The sequence below is a fragment of the Parambassis ranga genome, chromosome 22, assembly GCF_900634625.1.
Source record: "Parambassis ranga chromosome 22, fParRan2.1, whole genome shotgun sequence".
NCBI lineage: Eukaryota > Metazoa > Chordata > Actinopteri > Ambassidae > Parambassis > Parambassis ranga.
In genome coordinates, this window is record NC_041042.1 from 6414088 (window position 1) to 6436064 (window position 21977).

Below are 21977 nucleotides of genomic sequence, written 5' to 3' on the forward strand. Positions count from 1 at the left end.
AAGAAACATTTGGAGGAGTGAATATCACTTTAATCCAAGAACCATAACAACTGAAAGAATGTGCTGCGCTAACATGAAATATAACAAAAATGGTGCGTTATTGTAAGAATGAAGTGATAAGGAATAAAATGATAGCAACCCAACTACCAACATTTTATACTCTTTACGTGTGTATTTAAATAGAAAAAGACTAGGAACCCCAAAGGAAGCAAAACAAAAGCAAAATCATGGAATCTTTCTAGAAGACATCCAGTCAATCTGCACGAGATCCAACACTCTCTGCGGGTCAGGCTGAATGGCCATGACATCATAACAGTAAACAAGTATTGTGTGGTAATGCTGTAATGCAGTTTATCTTATCAGAATCTGAAATGACTGAAAAGGAAAAAAAAATCATTGTGGAAACTGTAACACATTTTTATCTCATTGGATTTCTGAAGGTCATCTGAAAACTACTCCCATATCTGTCACACCACAGCAACACCAATGCAAACAAATGTCTTTGCAGTGCAAAAGATTTCAAACCAGTGTGATTAAAAGTGTTGCAGGGGTCTGTATCAAGAGTGAAGAGGTGTTTATAATTTAACAAGCTTTTGTAATTAATTCCTTACATGGCTAAAAACAAATACTGGTGAAAGGAAACGGCACATCAAATCAATACTAGGAGGGCTGGATAGACATGTCAGACTCATTTGGTTTTCTATGACACTGTGTGCTTGCAGAATGAATAATATATTGATTCATCGGCTTTGTTCCCCTTTACAAAGTATTCTGGACAAGATGTGAAAAATGTGCATTAATGACAAATGTCTTCAGTAAATAGCTTCATACATGGTTTTTGTTTGTGGTCCATCCAAAACCTCAAATGTATTGTGTAAGCTGTCTAATCAGAATCCATTCGTTATGCCTATTTGAACAATTAAATGTGCTAACAAAGCCACAAAAATATCTGCTGCCATCTAAATGTGCAATGTCTAAATACGTAATGTTCGAGTTAAATGACAAGTGAGGAATAAAACAACCCTATACATGTTAGTGAACTGGATCCATTTCAAAGCCAATTGTGTTCTGGTGGAGGTGGGTGTTTTTATTCATGTTATGTTCAACAAACCTAAATCCAATACAAAGGTAGGACCCTCTGTCACCTATAAAGCTTTTGTCTGTGGTCTAAATATTGGTCTCATATGGCTTTCACAGAAGGCCCATCTCATACTTTCACCCCTAAAACAAACACACACCCTCTGTTTATTTCTTTCCATGTCTACCAGCAGAAAAGAGAATAAAAAACAGTATACAATAGAAATAGAAGGCGCCATGGTAAAAAGGCAATTGCAAACTTGGATTAACTGCATCATGAGTCCTGTGGTCGGCCTTTTTCCAGTCTCACTGCTTCACCGAGTCAGATTAGACTGCCTTTTCTTTCCTTGCTGTTCTCTTCTCTAGAGCCTGTCAGCGAACTAACCGGGGGAAACGAGTCAGCCTTCTGACTGTCCTTATGTTCGCATGTGCAACGGTTAGAGGAGGGAGCAAAGCAGCCCTTGTGTGGGGCTGCTTATCTAGGCAGCTGGTAAACAACATAAGGAAACCCCTGACAACTTCACTGGCTGGGCTTTTGTTGTTGGTCCCCTGTGTTTACAGATCCTAGCAAAGGAAAGTGGGTTAAAGTTAATATATGTTATAACATACTTGAAAAGGTATTTAATGAATAATATCTTTTATATATACATTAAGAGCAGATTTGCTCACCTGAGCCGTCTGTTGTGTGTGTGCCTGGTTGTTGAGGAATGCTTGCCTGAGCTTGTTGCTGCTGCCTAAACAAAATGAAATGCATGTGTTTGTTATTAGTTTATGGAAAATGGAGTGCATTGCTTAACTACATTGTTCATTAGTGCTTTACAGTCATCATTTGAACCTACCGATCAAAGTAGGCCTGTCTCCTCTTCCTCAATTCTTCAGCTGTAAGTGTCTCATTCTGGCCTTCTTTCTGTCCTCCTGCAGCACTTCCTGCTGCCTGACTCCCTACTTTTACATTTCCCACTTCACACTCTGAAGATCTGTTGCTCATCACTGCTCCTGATGACATACAAAGACATAAGTATAAGAGACTTTGTGATGCTTATGTGGTGGTTTAGTATTTAGCCATTTTGATAGGATGAGCTAATTTATGAGATAGCAAACCTTGCATGCTGAGCTGTATGGCCCTGCGAAGGTCAGCCTCTTCATCTTCTACATCTATGTCCTGTCTGCTCAGTGCCAGAGCTCTTTTCAGTTCTTCATCTTCATCGATGACTTCATCCTCCGCACCAAATCCCACCTCCGTCTGACCCAGAGTTGCTGACCTGCTGCTCACAGTAATTAGCACTTAATCAGCTGCCACAACTATGAGCCCCAAGAAGCAAGATAACTACCCATACTTACCCAGCACTTGTCTGAGCCTCATCCTCTCCAATAAGCCGGGGCCGTTGCTGCTGCTGGACCCTCATGATACCAAGAATCTGCTCTGCGTCACACTCTGGGAGGTTTCCTCGGATCACAAATATGGAGTAACCTGTTCAAATACAACTTTTAGAATCTTTTCTGCAACATCAAAATATACAGTAAAAAGGAAACGCTGCAATACCTTCTTGTTGTAACTGTGCAAGGAAAAGGGCTAGGTAGGTGTCTGATATGAGTTCTGGTCCAGTCAAAAGTGAATTCAGATTAAACCACTGCAAAGAAAGCAAGAGCCATTAGTATATCAGGCTGCATAAATACATAATGTGAAAAGAAATCACTACGCTGTCTACCTGTTGTCCTAGTTTACGTATAGTGAACCAATGCTCCTTGTAGTTGCAAATGAAGGCTTTCTCATTTCTGGAACATGAAAATGCCCTTAATTTTAAAATGTACATTTGAATACATTTTAGTCCTCACATAATGAAGTCTTAAAAGAAACCTTACATCGGATTTATCATCAGACTCTGGTACTCTCGACTGTTGAAGAGGATTAGCTCTAAGCCCCACACTCGCAGAGCATTGCTAATTACCTAGAAAAATCAGAAGACAGAAAAGAAACTTGCTATTACTGATTCATACTGCGTTGTTATGTCATAGCAATACACGCAGAATTTCTCAAACTCACTTGTATCGAAAAGAACCCACTGTCATCCATGTTCCCAGATGGTTGCTGTAAGCATCCATAGAATTAAATGTTGATCTTTAATCAGGCTGTCTTCCTCATTTGCCTTCTGCCTCTACTCACCTGTAAAAAGGTCCTGTACTCCTCACTGGCCATACCTCCCTCTGCCATCCGCATCCTCTCCTCCTCATCAAGCTGATGAGCAATTGAAGACAGATCCACAGGAGTAAAATACTCTCCCTGCAGCAGGTTATTAAGACAGTGCTGGGCGCAGAGGGAGCCCTCTTGCTGAAAATACAGAAATGGTTTTGTTGATAATACAAATGTGATTTCTATAGATTTAAACTTCGGTGGCAACTTAGTCAACTCTAAATTAACGGGTAATCATAGGATTTTGGTCTATACTCACAATAACAACCTTACACAAGCAGTTGCAGCCACATACGGCTAGCTAAACTACGCAAACAACGCACACAACTCATCGTTTTAATTCCTCTGCTATAACAGACCGTTAAGCTAAGTCTGTTGGTTTAATCATACTGAAAATATAACATGACTGTGAGTATAAAACGCCTTATCCGTTGTTACTCCCAGCTGAAAAGAAACTTTTCTTTCCAAATGCTGTTTAGCAAGTGAATTAGCATTTTAACTGTCTGGACAACAATACTGCCAAACACCACCACAGATCTCTTAGCACAGGGCAGAAACTGCCGTTACACGAATCAACGCCGTTCCAACGCCTACCGAATAACCACCATCCATTTTTAGGGCGTTAACGTCTTAAGGTAAATGTTTTAACTTACTTTCTCGTGAAATATGGACTCCATATTCAGCTTTCTGTCAAACATTCAACTCTGACCTCTAGCTCCGCCCCGCTGCTTTCCTGCGCACAGAGAGGTACAGGATAAATCCTGCAGCGTCCTCTGATGGCCGAGAGTTTCTTTTTCACAGGGAAAATCAGTCTCCTAGCGACACCTCCTTTACGGCAAATGGAATATGGCGGAGAGTGAGAAATCCCCAGACGGACTAGAGCTCAGCAAGGTATGATTTTTCGCTGCGACTATATCTGACAGCGATCGTTCAGCCTCAGGGACAAAACAGTGAAGCGCTTTCTCTCTCAAGTCTTCTAAACAATACAAGTTGACCACGCAGTGAAGGGACATCATACAGAGCAAGCTAGCTGCAATAGCTGGCTATGTGCTAGCTACATAACTAGCGTCAAATGAAAATGAAAATGAAATGTCTCTACAGTGGCTACAAATATTTATTGTTCACTAACATTGGCAGTGTTTTGACTACTTTCGAGTCAGAACTTGTTTTTCACGGTGACAACATGACAAATGTTTTCCGTAGTGAGCTCTATCCTGTCATATTTTGGTGGTCGCCTTTAAGCCAAAGCGCTTCAACCTGAGTTGTCTTGAGTTTTCAAATTTTTAGCATCCACTTATTACTTTTGTCTGTGTGTGTTTTTGTAAACGTTTGTGTCTTTTGTTTACAACATGAAAGTGAAACCTGGCTCCCGGTGTAGCTCATTGAGATTGACATTTGCAAGAGATCGATTTGATATATGAAGCAGCAGTGTTATAAAATTGTTAAACGTCCATTGCATGCACTGTGTATTATATTATAAGGTGCTGCAATATTAATGTGGTTAAATAGACATTTAACGTAATTATTATTTCATTATATATCACTGTATAAATCTAAATGTAGACACAACCCCCAAACGTGTACATGTGTACATTGTCTAACTTCATATTTCTGGCAATACAGTTCTCTGGGCAAAAATGGATTCCTGATTATTGAGGATCTTTTTTTCAGTCCTTGTTGGAATCTTTTTTAATGACACCTGCTTGTTTTGCAGTAAGATTTAGATTAAGAATACCTTTATTAGTCCCACAATGGGGAAATTGCGTTTTTGCAATTCAGCAGATACAGACGGCAAAGGACAAGTTAGGAAAGATACTCGGTATATCAACTGATAGGAATATGATCAATTCCTGTCAGTGTTTGTTTGACTGATTAAAATGACTATTAACCGAATGATCTGGTTCTAATTAGTTGCTTTTTATTTCGGGGTTGCCGTGCACATTTCTGTAGACAAAACAACTTGGAAGCTTAACTTCATGGTAGCATCAGCAGTCACTACAAAAACATTTCTGCCTCTGTCAAAAAGTATAACATGTTTATTGTTTCATGTTTAATGTTTCAAGTTTAAACACACTTGTATAAACAGGGCATTTATAAAAATAGGAAGCACATTGTGAGAATAGTGGTACTACTCCAGTTTTGTGTCCATTGTCGAAGACAGGACAAGTCAAACAGTTCATGCTCCTCTCTGTTGTCCACTAGGAATGGCTGGAGGCAGCAGACAGCAGAGTGGAGCTGCTCCGCTACCTAAAGGAGCAGGTGCCACAGATCTTCTGCCTGAAGAAAGAGTCCAACCCTCAGAAAGAAGAGGAGTTGATGCAGAGCCATCTGCTGCACCCTCTAGAGTGTTTCCTGTTTGGAGAGGATCCTGAGCCGGGTCTGGAGAAGCTCAAGCAGGGCAGCAACTCCTCCCAGCTCTGTGGGCGTGTATTTAAAGAGGGAGAGACGGTCTACTCCTGCAGGTCTGACTTGACTCTGACTTGACTCTTTTGTTACAAAACATCCATTACATAATTATGTATAGAGAATGTGGTTATTTTATAAATTATTAAATGAATAGATATTTTATTTGTAGTTGATGAATCTATAGGAACATATATGTATTTTTAAGAATAATTAATTTTACTTAACTGTTTAGAAATTACGTTTTTTTTTAAGCCAGACCCAGTGCAGTCTGGGGTTACTGGACGAGGTTTAGAGCCACAGAATTTAACATCATCATCTGCTTAGAGTGGCCTCAATAGGTTTTAGTTCTACAGTGATCCAATTACTCTACAACACCACAGTATTTAGGCTAAGTGTTGAAAATGAATAGTTAATGTGTAAACCCTCTCACGTTTCACGATGATGCAGTCTGTGAGTGTACCTGAATGACATGAAGACCCATTACCATACAATCATATACATACCTCTGTTAATCTATAGGTTTTTGCTGTTTTTCTCACTGCCTTTGCTTAAACTGTTGTTTTGTATATACCTGAAGAATACAGCAAAGGCTGTTTATTCTTTTAAAGTAAAACTTTTTATTCAAATTAGTTTATAGAGACATTAAAAAAGGTATTTGTAATTTTCTAATAGGACAGATATATATGGGGGGGGGGTCTTCAGCCTGACATGTTTGTTTGTTTGTTGACACTTGCAATCCCCTTTTGCAGGGATTGTGCAATAGATCCCACTTGTGTCCTGTGCATGGACTGCTTCCAGGAAAGCGTGCACAAAAGCCATCGTTATAAGGTTGGTGTAAACATACAGAAAAACAGTACTCTCCTTCTATGAAAATAACAATCATTCAACCCACTGATTCACTTGTGTGTATAATGTGCTATTAATAATTGCATTATTATCAAAGAGTATTTATATTCAGCCTTTCATGTTTATGACCCAGTGCTGCTTTCCCACAGCTGAAGGAGACGTCTGACTTAATTACTGTTGTGTGTATCCTTTACGCGCCCTCTCTGACATACAGTTTGTGCATTTTCTTCCAGATGCATGCGTCATCTGGTGGGGGGTTCTGTGATTGTGGAGATGTAGAAGCCTGGAAAATTGGCCCCTGTTGCTCCAAACATGACCCAGGGGCAGCCACTGCCATGGTAACGGTGAGTTACATAACAGAGTGGAAAAGGGACGTAGGAGGGTTGTACTTGTCCCATTCTGTGTCAGTGGACCCCAGAATGCTTATTTTCCCATCTTAGCCCTGAATGCAGCTCTCTTGGCTATGACTTTGGCTGCGGAAATGGGAAGAAAAGCACTGTTGACCTTCCTTAACTAAGAAAATCAACTAGAGGCATGGTTGACTGTTGTGTTTGAGAGGATCCTTCTACAGTATCTTAACTCATGCTGAGGTGTATATAGAGGTAATTAGTACTACAGCTAAATGATGTTGAAGTGACCTTCGGCAGCTGTTTGTCAGGATGTGTTGCTGTTCAGTGTTTGGACTTTCCTGTGATACAATCACACTCTAGGGCTTTGAGTGTCCGTATAGCTTGACAGCTCTGTGCCTTTTTCCATAAACAGCAGGTGCTTGTTTCAACAGAGCCATTTCTGGACCAGCCTGGCAGGCAGCTTTGTGTTTTTTACACCAGATCTGAACTGATACATGCATCACATGACCTCAACACATTGTCCGCTTTTCAACATGAAAACCCACCGTGCTGTTTGGGATCTCTTGTTGTTTAGGCTTTTAGATTCTAGTACTGGTTCTCACACAGTGGTGTGACATCAAGATTAGTGTAAATAGACAGAGTCATGTATGTTTTGTTTAGTTTGTGTTAAATGCCAGACATTTGTATGAAATACTGGGCTGTTGTGTGGAATGTTTGCTCTCAGGGGATTTGATATTATTGTTACCAGGCTAACTTCCTGTTTTGGTTTTATTAGCAAGAATATACAGATCAGCTTCCTATCCTTACATTTTGTCAGTTTAATTATAGTTACTAGTGATGTTGCATTATTTTGTTACCTTGGATAGAATATTGACTTGTAATGTATTTTTATTTAATGACTTGAGTGTCTGTGCAGAATGGATGAGTGTGTTTTGGATAAGCCTCCTGTGTTATTCTTTCACTTTGTGCAGGATGAGTGTGTGCTGGAGCCTGAGCTATACGAACGTGCTGAGAAGCTGTTCCGGGTGCTTCTGGAGTACGTCACAGATTTTTTGGTGTGGGAGGAGAACTTCGAGCTATCGGCTGAACTCCAGCCCCGGTATGGCCTGTCAGATACATGCAAATAAAATCCATATCCAAACACTCTTAATGTTAACTTTAGCTACTGTCTTCTTTTGATCCATGCAGGATGAAAGACAATGCATACTACTGTGTGTTGTACAATGATGAGCACCACTCGTATGATCATGTGATCTACACCCTGCAGCGTTCTGTTAACTGCAATCAGGCTGAAGCACAGACACACACAGCACTTATCGACAAGGAGGTATATTTTAGTTTTATCTATTTTATCTTCAGGTTCAATATTTCATGATTTTAAATGACTGTAAAACATCAACAGCACATTATCAGTACATTATACTTTACGTTTTTCGTCATTATTGTTGCACAGGGTCGGCGGGCAGTAAAGAGGGGAACCCTTCGTTCCTGCCAGCAAGCAAAGGATCTCATCAGGGTAAATCCTTTCTACCAACCCTGTACCTGTTCAGGTGTTGATTTCAAAGTTTAGAATGAATCACTATTGTCCAGTTTTCAATCTAATTTGCTGTATTACAGTTCAACTCCGAGCACATCTCCCTGCAGCCTCTAAGAGTAGAGATCCTTCATGCAGCAGTAATGGCTCATCAGACGTTTGCACTGCGTCTCGGCTCCTGGTTTCAGAAGATTATTGGTTACTCAGGTGCAGCCTTTATTATGATTGCATCATACAAGCTTTATTCAATATGTGTGCAACTTTGACAGATATCCTATTAGGCAAAACTTTTGCACATTGTTGTTTGCACACTGTTGCGTGACTGAGAACCTATGTGTCTATGTGCAGTGGGCTTCAGGCAGGCTTTCTGCCAGGTAGCACTTGAACCAAATGCAAACAGAGACAAGCCTTGCCTCATCAGCAGACTCATGCTGCATGATGCCAGGATGTATAAAGGTAAGCAGCCCTGAACTAATTTTTATTTATGGTAACATAACCACAGTCTGTTTTCACAGGACACTAACGTGAAGGCAACATTTTTTCTTTATTTCTTCAAGGAGCTCGCAAGATAGTACATGAGCTGATTTTCTGTAGCATGCTAATGGAGACCGAATTCAAGAGGCTTTTTGCAATTGAGTTTACACAGGTGAGCAAATATACAAAAGTTCAATATTTAGTGGCAAAATGTTCACATAATCACTGTAGATGACCACCCTTGTCTTTCCAGCACTACAAGCAGCTGCAGAAAGACTTCATTAATGATGACCATGAGAGGAGTATATCCATCACTGCTCTGTCTGTTCAGATCTTCACTGTTCCCACTCTAGTAAGTGTTGATTCCTGGAGTAACATATTCACCAATGTGTCTGCACTGGCTGGGAAAAACTAAGTAAACCATTAGTACACCAGTTTTCTTAAAATGTCTGGTGTGAATGACTCTTATACCACCGTCGACTGAGCCACTTCAAGAGCTCACTGTGTTTACCCTTGCTTAATGTTCGGCAATGGCACTCTCATGAACAATGATATCAAATAGTTTCATTGATTCCTTTAGCCTGCAGCTGTTTCTTAAGGGTTGTCTTTCGCCTGACTGGGCAATCTGTATCATGACTTTGGAGTCTTCTTAACTGGGAGTTCGGAAGTGTAGACACAGGACTCAGGACTATTTATAGACATTTTGTTGTACTGTTCAGTGGATTAATATCTAAACTCTTCTAGAGTGCTTTGAACCCTTTTCAGCTTTCAGCCATTTCTTATCATGAATCTTCTGAGATGTTTTACACAAATATTTGTGGTAAGGGAAAATTCAGAATGTTTTTTTCCCAAGTCAAAGTAGCTGACACACACACACCCCTAATCTTGTTTCATTGATTAGAGAGGCTTGCTAATTCCTCACTTCAATTAGCTTTTGTTGATGTCATTAGTCTAGGAGTTTCCATACTGCTTCCATCCTACACTGTGAATCGTGAATGATGTATACAGAAATGTTAAAACAGTTTGTCTGAAACTTTGATAAGTATCTGAGCAACACTTCAAAGATCTTGCCTGGATTTTACTAGTGCGATTGTACTTGCGAATGTTTATTAATGTTTAGAATTTATTAGGTTTCATTTGTATTTTACTCTTACTACTTTACCTTATTTTATATTTCTAACCTGTTTTTTTGAGTATACATGGAGCACCTGGAATGAAAGCAATTTCCCCCTGGGATCAATAAAGAATTTCTGATTCCGATTCTGATAAACCTACTTTTTCTTGAATATGGAATGTGTCCTTGTCTTTACTTATTATCAGTTCCTGTCCTTACCTTTCTGTTCTTCCCATAGGCCCGGCAGCTGATTGAAGAGGCCCAAGTCATTAAAGTGATAGTCGATACTGTTATGGAGTTGCTGCATGAACATCTGGATAATAACAATCGCTTTTTCTTCCTGGGCTACAACTCAGACAAGTTCTCACGCATCCAGGTCATCTTCCACGATCTCAGGTGAGTAAAAATTTTAACAGATTTAATATACAAATTCTTAGTACATTTCTAAGATGCAACTCGTCGGTGTCTCTCAGGTATATTCTGATCAGTAAACCCTCAGTATGGACTGAAGAGCTGCGAAGACAGTTCCTAAAGGGGTTCAGAGACTTTCTTGGGCTTCTCAAATGCATGCAGGTACAAATGAGCCTATTTGTTTTTGGTATCATGTGTAACTGTGTTTTACCAGGTAATTGTAACCAGATATGGATATTTAAAGAATCATGTCCCTCTTTCACTTTCCTTATAAGGGAATGGAGGAGGTCAAGCGGCAGCTTGGTCAACACATTGCAGTGGAGCCAGAATGGGAAGCTGGATTTACCCTCCAGATCCAACTTCGCCATATTCTGGCTATGTTTCAGGACTGGTGTTGTTCTGATGTGAGTTATGCGATTTGCTATCACAAGATATTGTTCTGGCTCTGAAACAATCTGCTGCCATTCTAGTTGCCGGACCCATTTCCCCCCTCATAGCCAGAACAACACACACCTTTGTCCCATACTCATACTAATAATTAAGCAACAGATGGAACCTCTGTACAAGAGTGGTGTAGAGAGGTAAAGACAAGAAGAAGTTATTGAAGTTATTGCTTATGTCTGCCCCCTCAGGAGGAGATCATGCTGCTTGCATTTAAGGAGTGCCACAGAGCTCTGTTTCAGTGCAATAACCAACCCTTCCGTAGGGAGGCCACTGACTACTATATGTGCAAGCACATCCTCCACATTCATCCATATAAAGTCTCTCAGGAGCCTGTCAGCATACATCTGCCCATCTCCAGGCTGTTGGCTGGTAGGAGCACTAATATTTTAAACTGGCTAATTATTCATAGATTTTGTATGCTCTGAATTTACTATTGTGTACATTGTCATCTATAGGCCTGTATGTACATCTGTGCAGAACAGGGGCCATTGAACGTCTAGATAATCCTGTAAGTAACATGTCTTTATTTATTGCTGAAACAAATGCTATGTGAGCTACAGCAGACAGATAGATTGCTGGGATTAGAGACTTAAGGATTGTTTCTGTCTGTTGCAGGAGAGTTATGACTATACTCTTCTGGCAGAGCATCCTCTGCGCTGCGTGGTGTTGGCTGCACAGGTCTCAGGTGAAATGTGGCGGAGAAACGGGCTTTCATTGGTCAGCCAGGTATACTGCATTATTACAGGCATTGCTTTCCTTCTGTATTATTTCTCCTCTCCTTTAAATCCTACTAAACTTACTGGTGTCTGATGTAAACAGGTCTACTACTATCAGGATGTTAAATGCAGGGACGAGATGTTTGATAAGGACATTGTCATGCTTCAGGTTGGTAGTCAGACATGAGAATTTCTGTAACCTCTTACAGCTTTCCTGTAGTGTGGTGATAACATATGACCTCCTGCATGTTGTTTACAGATAGCTGCTTCCAAAATGGACCCCAACCACTTCCTCATGCTGATCCTTTTGAGATTTGAGCTCTTTGACTATTTTAATGGAAGCACCCCGAGCAAAGACCAGGTAAGAACACCTGAGTAACCTTTCTTTAAAGACATGTTTTGCTCCCAGTTGTTGTAAATATTCATTTGAATGCAATTAAATTTACAGGATGAGTTGATTCAGTGGAACCGTGTCACAGAGGAGATGCTGTATCTACTGATTGTCATTGTTGGTAAGGTGTCACATTCTGTCACCTTTAGAACTTTAGACAGTATTAATGTTATTTTAGTGTCTGACTCATGTTTGTGTGTGTTCAGGGGAGCGGTACATCCCTGGGATCAGTCAGGTGACCAAAGAGGAAGTGACAATGAGGGAGGTTGTCCACCTGCTGTGCATTGAACCAATGGCTCATAGTAGCCTGGTGAAAGGGCTGCCAGAGAATGTAAGAAGTTTTGTAAATTAAATATATATTGCAGTGTTCAGTTGCAAAGAACTATAAATGTAAAAACATTTTCCTTGTAGGAAAGCCATGAAACGGGCCTGGAGGCTGTCATTACCAAAGTTGCCACATTCAAGTACGTAAAGAGTGAAAAAAAGCCTTTGTATTTGCCTCAACAATTTTCCCAAGCTTTGATCTGTATGTTCTGTTACTCTTTATAGAAAACCAGGAGTGTCTGGACATGGCTTATATGAAGTAAAAAAAGAGCGCCTAATAGAATTTAATCCTTTCTTCTACCATTACTCAAGATCCCAACATAGCAAGGTAACACATTGTCTTCAGGTTCCGTTCGAATGTTGTGTGGTCTGCTGTTTGCTCATTCTTACTTTGTTACAGGCAGAAGAGTCTCAGAAGAAGAGGAGAACACAGGAGGGCAGCGATAAAGGTACCATTTTTTAATGCTAGTTGCTAATGAATCTGAATGAATTTCTACTAATAGTGCCCATGATGTTTGTGCTCAGCACTGCGTCCTCCAGTGCCACCGGCCTTTTGTCCAGCTTTCTCAAGTATTGTCCGTCTCTTCTGCTGCGACATTATCATCCACATCCTGAGACATGTCCTGCAGAAAGCTGCAGAGGACCAACCCACTCTTTGGACTGAAGCCATGATTCAGAGGGTATACATCGCATTTGTCTTTTTTCCTTACAAAATCCTTTCTCCTCTGAAATACTACTTGTTTATTCATTCAAATTAGGCCCTGCACCTGATCGGTCAGGCATTACTTGAAGAGAAAACACAGCTTGAGGACAGCACTCTGGAGGAAGTGGCGTTTGATTTCAGCCTAAAAGCCCGCAGTGAGTGAGAAATAATTCTGTCTTCTTTTTTATCATAGGTGTTATGAAGCGTGTCTGTTGTAACATAAGTTTCTGTTTTGCTCTTTCAGTAATCGGTTCAGAGCATGGAACATCCGTGTTCCTCTTGTTGTCCAAGATCATAGCCTTGCCTTCCCTGGAAGCTCAAAAAGACATGGTCAAATGGGTTCTACAGGTTGTCATTTTTTGATTAGATAACTTTAGAACTCATCAATTATAATCATCTTTTGGAACAGATGTGATTATTTACTGTTTATATCACATTTTTTTTTAGATGTTTGAGATTGTCAAGTGCCTTAGAGAGAAGTCCAGCCCACCGATGTCCATGAACATGGAAACAAGCAAGCCAGAGGAGGTAAATAATGTATCTTCTTTCAGAACAGTATCATATGTATGCAGTATACAGTATACTCCAGAGTTGGAACAAAGTACACTAGTACTAGTACTCTTTGGTTGATCTAGAGTGCTCAGGACAAAGAAAAGGCGGAGCGGAAAAGGAAGGCGGAGGCAGCTAAACTCCACCGACAGAAGATCATGGCCCAGATGTCAGCAATGCAGAAGAATTTTATTGAGTCAAACAAGATGCTGTATGATAATGTGCCTGAGAGCGGAAACCAAGGAGAGCCTGTTACATCTACTGAGAGGTGAGCAGATCCATTCTCAGAGTGGAAAATGTGCTACACACGTGATGATTTTTTGTTAATCCTACTTTGGGTTATGTTTATGTCTTCAGCTGTGCCATGGAGCAGAGGGAGCTGCCTATAGCCATTGGGCCTCACCGAGGCTCCACCCCAGCTGAGAGGGAGGTGTTGACCTGCATCCTCTGTCAGGAGGAACAGGAAGTGGTGGCTCAAGCTCCAGCCATGGTCCTGACTGCTTGTGTGCAAAGGTCCACGGTGCTGACCCAGTGCAGAGGAAAAATGCTGACCGATAAAGCAGACAGTGAGTCTGATCTTATGTTTAGTTTCTGGCTTTTAATGTTGTTTATTTTTTTGTGAGTTTTAAGGCAACATCTGACGCTTACATTTATTGTATTTGTCAATGAAAGAACCAGGGACATCATATCCACTCTTCATGCCTCCTGAACTGACCGTAGGGACCCACACTGGCAGCTGCGGACATGTCATGCATGCCACATGTTGGCAGAAGTAAGTCACTGAAAGAATAAAATCGCACATTTTTGCCTAATTCTATGTTGTTCTATCTTATATACACTGTATGTATATGTAGTCTACTAAACTACTGATATTCAGGCTTCATTTACTCTTTTTACTCTTTCAGATATTTTGAGGCTGTCCAAGATACAACCAGGAACCGGCACCATGCTGAGCTTATCATCGATCTGGAGAATGGAGAGTACTTGTGTCCCCTGTGCAAATCTCTGTGCAATACGGTGGTCCCTCTGATCCCGTTGGAACCACTAACATTTAACTAGTAAGCTTAGTTTCACATCCATGTCTGCAAAGCTCACTTGGTTGAATGTTAATAAGTCATCAGTATGTTTGCTTCCTGCTTGCAGTGAAAATGCAGAGATCATTGGACAGCATTTGACACTGCCTCGCTGGATCCAGATCATCTCTGCCAGGATTAAGGGACTCAAGTCAGTCACTCAGGATAATGGTAAGAAGACACACATAGTGTAAAATGATTGTACCTCTTTAGATGATTTATGTTAGATTGGAGTTTTTACCACAACTTGGTAACTGCTCAAAACGGTCATGTTGAGTGTTATGTATTGTGGCAGACTTATATCCCAGAACCAGTTTGGTTTAAAAAACTGTGGTGAACTCAGTTCTGCAGAGCTTCATAAAAGGTTGCATATTGTAGTGTAACTGCAGAATTTGTTTCTAATGTTCTGTTTTTTTTTTTACAAACAGCTTTCACATGTTAGTCTTTGTATGCACATGTTTTGTGATGATCTTAAAATTGTTTTTATAGATTGCAATGCAGAAGGCACGAGTGGTGATAGTGGTAACATGGGGCTGTGTGGAGAAGGCCAACCAGACTTCAGATCTATTCTGAGCTATGGAGTGCAGGAACCGTGAGTGTCCACTCCATCAGTGTTATTCAGATATGTTCTGTTTCTATACTGTAGCACATTAATCTGAGTTCTCTACTCTGGGCTGTTTTCAGGAGAAAGTTCTCAGACAGCATCACAGAGATGCTGGTGGTATGTGCCACCACAGTCCACAGGGTGGGACTGAAGACAGCACCCAATGAGATGTGTCCCCACGTGCCCATTATGGCCTGGAACACATGTGCCTTCACTATCCAGGCCATAGGTAGAGTAGGACTTTAACTCTCTAACTTTTTATATTTCTGTATGTGATACTAAAAGTACGATTGCATATCTTTACAGAAAACATTCTACAGGAAGAGGACAAGCCACTATTTGGGTCCTTACAAAATCGACAGGTTGGTTACCACATACAAATCAATTAATGCCATTTATACAGTTTGTTCTATGTTATCTACCAGAAATGTGTGTCCTCTTTAGCTTGCAGGTCTGAAGGCCATCGTTCAGTTTTCAGCATCACAGAGACTGAAGAGTGCTCAGGCAGTCATCCAAAGGCACTTCACAGACATGTTGGGAGGTATGTGGTCCATCTAAGCATCCTCAGCATTGATTTATATGCTGGTAGGACTTAATGTAGGCTAACCTGTGATCTCTCTCCACAGTCTTATTACCCATCATGAGCAGAAAGAACACACCTTCTGTTCTGGAGGTGGATTTCTTCCATCTTTTGGTAGGTCTTCTCTAAAGGGAAGATACCCCTCATATACCCCAACTTAAATCAATATAATTAAAACATAATCTTTGAATTTGTCTTCTATCAATAATATTTTATTATTGCTGACGGTTTGGGTGTAAAAATGTTTTGTCAGGTGGGCTTGGTGTTGTCTGTACCATCACTGTATCAGGAGGAGGCTGTAGACTTACAGCCATCTGCTGTCAGCTCTGCCTACAACCACCTCCACATGTTGCACCTGGTCACCATGGCACACATGCTGCAGGTCATCGTATCCTCTACAGGTACAAACAGCCATAACCTCCACTATATAATCTAGAAATATTATAAGTACCCTGACACAAAGCTAGAATGAGTAGCAATGATTTCATTTCTGTGCAGATTTTCCTGCAGTGGAGGGCGGAGAGGAGACAGAAGAAGCAAGAGCAGCAGCAGAGTTGTACGCTACAGTTTCACAGCAAACTGGAAGGTACAAATCCACCCATCTATCCATTTATTGTCTTAACCCATCCTGTACAGGGTCCTATACACTTCTTTTCAACATTATACAGGTTTTCTACCAAGCCTCACAAAAACACAAAATATTCTCTATAAAATTTAACTTGTGTGTATGGTATGATAGCATGATATGCAAATCAGTTAAGTCCCTGGTTCAGCATTATAAAGGATTTTGTTGTGTGATTTGTTTTTCAGGCTGACTCCAGATGTGTCGGGCAGCTCTGTGGCAGAAAGAGTGAAGACAGGCATTGAACCGTTCCTGCGTTGTGCTGCTCTCTTTTTCAGTTGCCTTACAGGAGTACACCCTCCAGAGGAGCTTTTTACCACTTCTGGTGAGCCAAACTGTTGCATTACATCGCTCGAACATATAGTATAAATATGATTTGTGCATTTAAGCTTTCTATCTCTTGCAGTTAATTCTCCAGGACAGATGGAGGCACTATGCAGTTACTTGGCACTGCCCTTCAATGTGTTTGACCTCTTCCAGGAGCACAGAGACACTGTTGCTCCTCTGCTTCAGAGGTAGGTGAAAACATTGATGCATCTCTTAGTATTAACTAAGCAGTGTGACTGTAAATGTTTGCTCTTCTTTAGGTGGTGCGAGAGCTCAGTGATAACCAAAGCTCTGAAGGGCAAAATCACCACACTCAGGTGAACTTTTATTATTTAATAATTTATTTATTATTTCAATGTCAGATTTGATTTGTAATCATTTCTTGATAATTAGTCATTATTTCAGATACCCCAGGAGAAGAAATCGTCTGATAGATCTTCCTGAGGATTACAGTGCTCTGCTCAATCAAGCCAGCCATTTTCAGTAAGTGCAGGATTTAATTCCTTTGCCTCCCTCCAGTTGTTGATCTCTCTGACTTACCTGCACTTTGTCTTCAGGTGTCCAAAATCTACAGATGATGAGAGAAAGCATCCGACACTTTGCCTGTTTTGTGGGGCCATGCTTTGCTCTCAGAGCTCCTGCTGCCTCAGCCAGCTGGATGGGGAAGATGTGGGAGCCTGCACTGCCCACGCTGCTACCTGTGGTGCTGGAATTGGCATGTTCCTCAGGTCTGTCACTCTTTTAAGTGCTATGTTTTGCTCTTCATTAACTGTTTGGATTTTTTTGTTTCTTATTTATAACTTTCTTTTTCACAGGATAAGAGAGTGCGAAATTGTCCTGATGGCCAGTAGGACTCGAGGAAGCACCTACCCAGCTCCTTACTTGGATGATTATGGGGAGACTGATCCTCATCTTGGGTAAGAATCTGTTGTCTGTGATGAAGCAGTGGTGCAGTGTTCGTGACTCAGGACACATTTGTAGGGCATAAACACAAGTCTATATAACAATGGTCAGCTATAGAAAACAATTTAACTATGTTTTTCGTTTGTAAGGAACTAAAGAGTTGATGTGTGTATGTATGGTTGTTGGACAAATGATGTCTGTGTTTTCATTTCTAGAAGGGGCAATCCACTGCACCTTTGCCCAGAGCGCTACAGGAAGCTAAACCAACTGTGGCAACAGCATTGTATCCTGGAAGAAATTGCCCGCAGCCTAGAGGTGGTCAATGTTATGTTTGCCTTTGAGTGGCAGATGTTGTGATGATTGCTGCAGCTGTAGTGGCTTACAGTTAAAGAGCACAGCTATAGAGCACGGCCAGATCCTGTGCTCAGAAGGCGGGCAAATACACACACATTATATACGCAAGCAATGAAACCCTTCTTTACAATCAAAGGAGGCCCGGGTCCCTCCCGTTTGAACCCCCTGCTGGAACCCAGAGAGATGGGACAGTGAAGGAGGAAGAAGACGGAAACTAAAATGGATCATAATTAAACCCAAGTCGCCTTGTTTCAATTTGATTGTCTGCTGTGAGAATGAGTTTCTCCTTGATTAATGCTTCTTGCACAGAGGCTCATTCAAATAAAGGCAAACATCAGAAACAACATGCTTCTGTTATCAGTATATGTATTTTGGTTTCTCTCAGTAATGCTGTGAATTTTCTGCATCCTTGTTTTGTGTTAGAAATTCTTATTTGTTATAAGTTATATAATAGGTCGTGTTTTTTAGGGTACTCCTGTGGAAATGTTTAGGCATGGTCAAAGATCCTATATATATGTATATATACACATACATTTGCTTTGCCCTTTAAATAAGTAGAAGATAACCTGTTGTCACCTTCACATATAAACTATAAACACACACACATAAAGGATAAAATGTACTTGGAATATACATTATTTTTAAAATCACATTAAAACACTCAGTATTCAAGTACACAGTGCCTCCATGATTTCCTGATATACATGCTTTCATTTTAACTATCATTTTTCTTTAATTCAGCCATATTTATGTTTTTTTAAACAACTGAATTCTATAAAAATATTTAAGCCAAAATGACCATGATCATATCTTCACTGTATGCTCGTAGTCATTCTATTGGAGGGATCAAATTTTACTGTGTACTTCATTCTCTTAAACAGAATTTAAACAAAAAGTTAAAAGTAACACATAAGAAATAATTGTACATTTTATTGAAACAAAGCTGGCATATGTTGTTTCTCAGCACTTCAATGAATATATAAGCATACATTATACTTTATTCTTTTTTGTGTTGTTTGAATACATGACTGCATACTGGGCTGTGACAATAAAGTCACAAGCCCGTCTACACACCTGATTTGTTCTAGTGCCCTGAATCCTTATCAGTGATGGTCGAATGAACAACTGTAACAAGAAGGCATTGCTCACCTGCAGAATAAAGAAACAATCCTTTCTCTATTATTAGTATTGTTTTAATTACTTTGAAATTATTGTTACAGCACTGCAACAAGTTAACTTAGTAATGCATGTTTTTAGAATAGCTGGACAATTGATTAAATTAATAATTTTTGAATAATTGTCATTTTATTTTAATCTTGTATGATTATAAAGTAAAGAGCTTGATTTATAAAGTTCAGAACTCAACAAGACAAAGAGTGCACAAAATGTATTGTCAAGTTTTTGATCCCAGTTTTTATTAGACAGTTGAACCATGGTGGCATTGCTGAGGCACATGACACTCTGTGAGTGATAGTTGTAATGTTCCTTTAAATCTGTTGTCACTTACACTAGGATTTCTTTTAGGTTCCAGCTTATGTGAAAGCATGAAATACTGAAATACTATTTATGTTTGCTAATGCAGTCAGGCATGTCAGGAAAAAATATACAGAGATTATCCAAAACTCTATGACTGTTTAATACCCTTGTGTGTGAAGTATAGATTTGTATTATTTCTAAACTGTCATGACAGGATTTTCTAACAGGCTATGTGTTTCTTCTCTAATGTGTCTCGAACAGTGATACATTTCAAGTTATTTTGTTGTTGCTGGTGTTGCGTCTGGTTTGGCTATAGACAAGAAACAACGTGTCCTTTGTATATACAAAAAAGATTACAGTAAGGATCTGTACAGGTGTGTTATATATGTGATGCTGTTATAACAAAACAAAAATGTTTTGATAAGAGAGATTTGGATGTAAACAAGGCAATAACTGCACAAACAATATCATCCATGGTGTACCACCCACAATGTGTTTCATTTTCACACTCATAAAAATGTTGGTATAAGTGTTACTCAGTCCTTCCAGGATATGAACAGCTCTGTTCAAAGTCTGCATTTATGCTTCAGGGATGCTCATTCAACTCATTTCTGTTATTTGCTTTGGAGGAACGTTGTCTGGCCCATAGTGCGCTTTGGAGGTGGAGGGGATGTTAATGTTGGGGTCTCCATTGTTAGCTGTGTCAATGTGGTTGTTCTTCCCGAGGCTTTTGATGATATTCAGGTTGGTGCGGGCAGTTTCCATGAAGCTGTTCTCCAGCAGCCAGCCATCTGATTCAGAGTTAGGGTCTCCCTGTCGCAGCACATTTTCCAGGGAGGTCTGGAGGTAACGAACACCTGTCAGCACTGATAACTGAGACAAGAGAGACATATTAGTGAGTGTCACACATTAACCACATTTTATCTTGGATGCTTTGTAGTTACTAATTCTCACCTCAAACAGCCAGGTGATGAGGACCGTGAGGCCGATGGACTGCATAATATGGGTGTAGTACTCCAGCAGCGCCTGGCGACACCCTTTCATCCATAAGTTGAGCTCCTCTGTCTGGTGCTCATAGTTGAAGTGAGCAGAGTTGTTAGTGATCTGCTGCTGGATGCAGGGCCGGGGGGAGTTGATGTTGCAGCAGCTGAAGGGGACTCCGTCCATCAGGTACTTCCCCTGCACGTTACTCCTTAACCGGCTGAGAAGCAGTAAAAAGAAGTTCTTGATGGATTTGGTGCATAGACATAGTGGTCAGTGTGGATTATATTTTAAATGAAAACAACTAAACCCATTGTCTGCTGCCAGTCATGCCCCTCTTTGCTCCTTTCACTGTCAGGAGAAAAATACCACAAAGAGTCCTCTCTGCCTCCTCCTGACCATAATGCCTACGGTTATGGTCTGATCATTTAAAAGACAAGACAAAAGGCAGAATACCTATGGAGCAATCTAGGTGTTTTCATTCAGAGCTCCTGTAGAAATATGGTGGTGCACCATGACGGTCACTATGGAAACAGATGTGTTCTATGTGAAGGGCTCAGTTTAAAATGGAAGCATTTTACATGTTCTTATACAACCATGAAATCATAATTACTGTGAAAGACACCTCTAAACCTCACACATCCGTCCTTTAATGAGAATAGGGATGGGCTCTTTATCTAAACATATGTCTGAGCCTTCTGTCAATTTATTTAGCACAAATTGTTTTGTCATTAAGATGAACTTTTCCACTGACAGAGGGGGGTGTTTATTTACTATCAATGTTTTCACTGTGGCTGTGAATGTCACACAGTCCAATCTTTAAAGTGAACCTGTTGACCTGTGTGTGTCATTCTGCAGTTTGTACTTACTCCACCACCTCTTTCTGGGACATATCCAGGTAGCGGTTGCTTATCCACTGAATTTGAAACCAGTCTTTGTAGCCATTGTTTCCACAGCACTGGAACTGTATCTGCAGCACATCCACAGTGCGCTTCAGGAAGCAACGTCCCGGTGTGTCTGTGTCCTTATAGAAGCGCATAGCCTCTGACAGCCCTACATTAAGAGACTCCTCCAGCTCCCCACGCATGCTGTAACACATCAGAGCCCCCACCAGCACACAGAAGGTGAAGAAGAAGGTGCAGATAATGTAGGGCAGCATGATCAGCTTCCAGCGCAAGAACTTGGTGGTGTCCACACAGTCATAGCAGATCTTCCCACCCAGGAAATTGATGGCACAAGCGATGAGACCCACAGCTATCAGCATGTTGGGCACATACTGGATGTCCCTCTCAGCCATCAGCTCCCCTCGCTTGTTGATCTCCACCTTAAGAAAAAGGCCCAGGCTGAACAGGATGGCCCCTGTAACCACTGAGATCCAGTTTAGGATCCACAGCACCTGAGCCAGCTTGTCCCTCTTGGTCTTGGTAAACTTAACTCTTAAGACGGCCATTGTCTCTATCTGTTCTGTAAGTTACTCTTTTGAGTCCAGGGTGGGATTAAGGGTGGGATACAGGTAGTGCAGGGGAG

At 40.7% G+C, this 21977-nt stretch overlaps 3 protein-coding genes across 5 annotated transcripts; 1 reads left to right on the forward strand and 2 right to left on the reverse strand.

Moving 5' to 3' along the window:
* Positions 1-15: 15 nt before the first annotated feature.
* On the reverse strand, positions 16-4022 carry atxn3 (ataxin 3). Of its 2 annotated transcripts, none has more exons than XM_028396191.1 (11): positions 3922-4022; positions 3242-3406; positions 3122-3166; positions 2941-3026; positions 2787-2853; positions 2621-2708; positions 2419-2548; positions 2179-2342; positions 1917-2073; positions 1747-1811; positions 16-1626 (listed from the first exon to the last, which is right to left on the reverse strand). In XM_028396191.1, the coding sequence occupies exons 1-11, from the start codon at positions 3964-3966 to the stop codon at positions 1598-1600; spliced, it is 1041 nt and encodes a 346-aa protein (XP_028251992.1). In that variant the 5' UTR covers positions 3967-4022; the 3' UTR covers positions 16-1597. The 2 variants fall into 2 exon arrangements, with proteins under 2 accessions (XP_028251992.1, XP_028251991.1); XM_028396190.1 differs by having other exon boundaries at positions 16-1641.
* A 47-nt stretch (positions 4023-4069) lies between these two features.
* Positions 4070-18334, forward strand: ubr1 (ubiquitin protein ligase E3 component n-recognin 1). 2 transcript variants are annotated; one of them, XM_028395157.1, is made up of 47 exons: positions 4070-4159; positions 5471-5730; positions 6424-6502; positions 6754-6864; positions 7842-7969; positions 8059-8197; positions 8324-8386; positions 8488-8611; positions 8753-8860; positions 8962-9050; positions 9132-9230; positions 10231-10388; positions 10466-10565; positions 10679-10807; positions 11036-11216; positions 11303-11355; positions 11463-11573; positions 11667-11732; positions 11823-11924; positions 12012-12075; positions 12161-12285; positions 12366-12418; positions 12504-12606; positions 12679-12727; positions 12804-12958; positions 13037-13136; positions 13226-13329; positions 13429-13509; positions 13617-13798; positions 13888-14096; positions 14203-14302; positions 14436-14588; positions 14674-14774; positions 15093-15195; positions 15288-15436; positions 15514-15569; positions 15652-15748; positions 15834-15901; positions 16041-16188; positions 16286-16373; positions 16598-16734; positions 16816-16924; positions 16997-17053; positions 17130-17219; positions 17294-17464; positions 17552-17653; positions 17855-18334. In XM_028395157.1, exons 1-47 carry the CDS (start codon positions 4115-4117, stop codon positions 17994-17996), a joined length of 5241 nt encoding a protein of 1746 aa, XP_028250958.1. In that variant the 5' UTR covers positions 4070-4114; the 3' UTR covers positions 17997-18334. The 2 variants fall into 2 exon arrangements, with proteins under 2 accessions (XP_028250958.1, XP_028250959.1); XM_028395158.1 differs by having other exon boundaries at positions 17142-17219.
* A 1735-nt stretch (positions 18335-20069) lies between these two features.
* On the reverse strand, positions 20070-21900 carry prph2la (peripherin 2-like a). The gene is made up of 3 exons (XM_028395922.1): positions 21320-21900; positions 20424-20670; positions 20070-20342 (listed from the first exon to the last, which is right to left on the reverse strand). Exons 1-3 carry the CDS (start codon positions 21898-21900, stop codon positions 20070-20072), a joined length of 1101 nt encoding a protein of 366 aa, XP_028251723.1.
* Positions 21901-21977: the final 77 nt, after the last annotated feature.

Excerpts from the sequence above, each read along its gene's own strand:
- atxn3 (XM_028396190.1), bottom strand. The coding sequence starts at position 3,966 with ATGTTTGACAGAAAGCTGAATATGGAGTCCATATTTCACGAGAAA. Across the intron at positions 3,027-3,121 it reads GTGGGTTCTTTTCGATACAA|GTAATTAGCAATGCTCTGCG; the intron begins GTGAGTTTGAGA and ends TGATTTTTCTAG. Across the intron at positions 2,074-2,178 it reads CATACAGCTCAGCATGCAAG|GAGCAGTGATGAGCAACAGA; the intron begins GTTTGCTATCTC and ends GTATGTCATCAG.
- ubr1 (XM_028395157.1), top strand. The coding sequence starts at position 4,115 with ATGGCGGAGAGTGAGAAATCCCCAGACGGACTAGAGCTCAGCAAG. Across the intron at positions 12,607-12,678 it reads CAAGATCCCAACATAGCAAG|GCAGAAGAGTCTCAGAAGAA; the intron begins GTAACACATTGT and ends ACTTTGTTACAG. Across the intron at positions 17,054-17,129 it reads GGCAAAATCACCACACTCAG|TCATTATTTCAGATACCCCA; the intron begins GTGAACTTTTAT and ends CTTGATAATTAG.
- prph2la (XM_028395922.1), bottom strand. The coding sequence starts at position 21,900 with ATGGCCGTCTTAAGAGTTAAGTTTACCAAGACCAAGAGGGACAAGCTG. Across the intron at positions 20,671-21,319 it reads TCCCAGAAAGAGGTGGTGGA|CCGGTTAAGGAGTAACGTGC; the intron begins GTAAGTACAAAC and ends ACTGCTTCTCAG. Across the intron at positions 20,343-20,423 it reads TCATCACCTGGCTGTTTGAG|TTATCAGTGCTGACAGGTGT; the intron begins GTGAGAATTAGT and ends CTCTTGTCTCAG.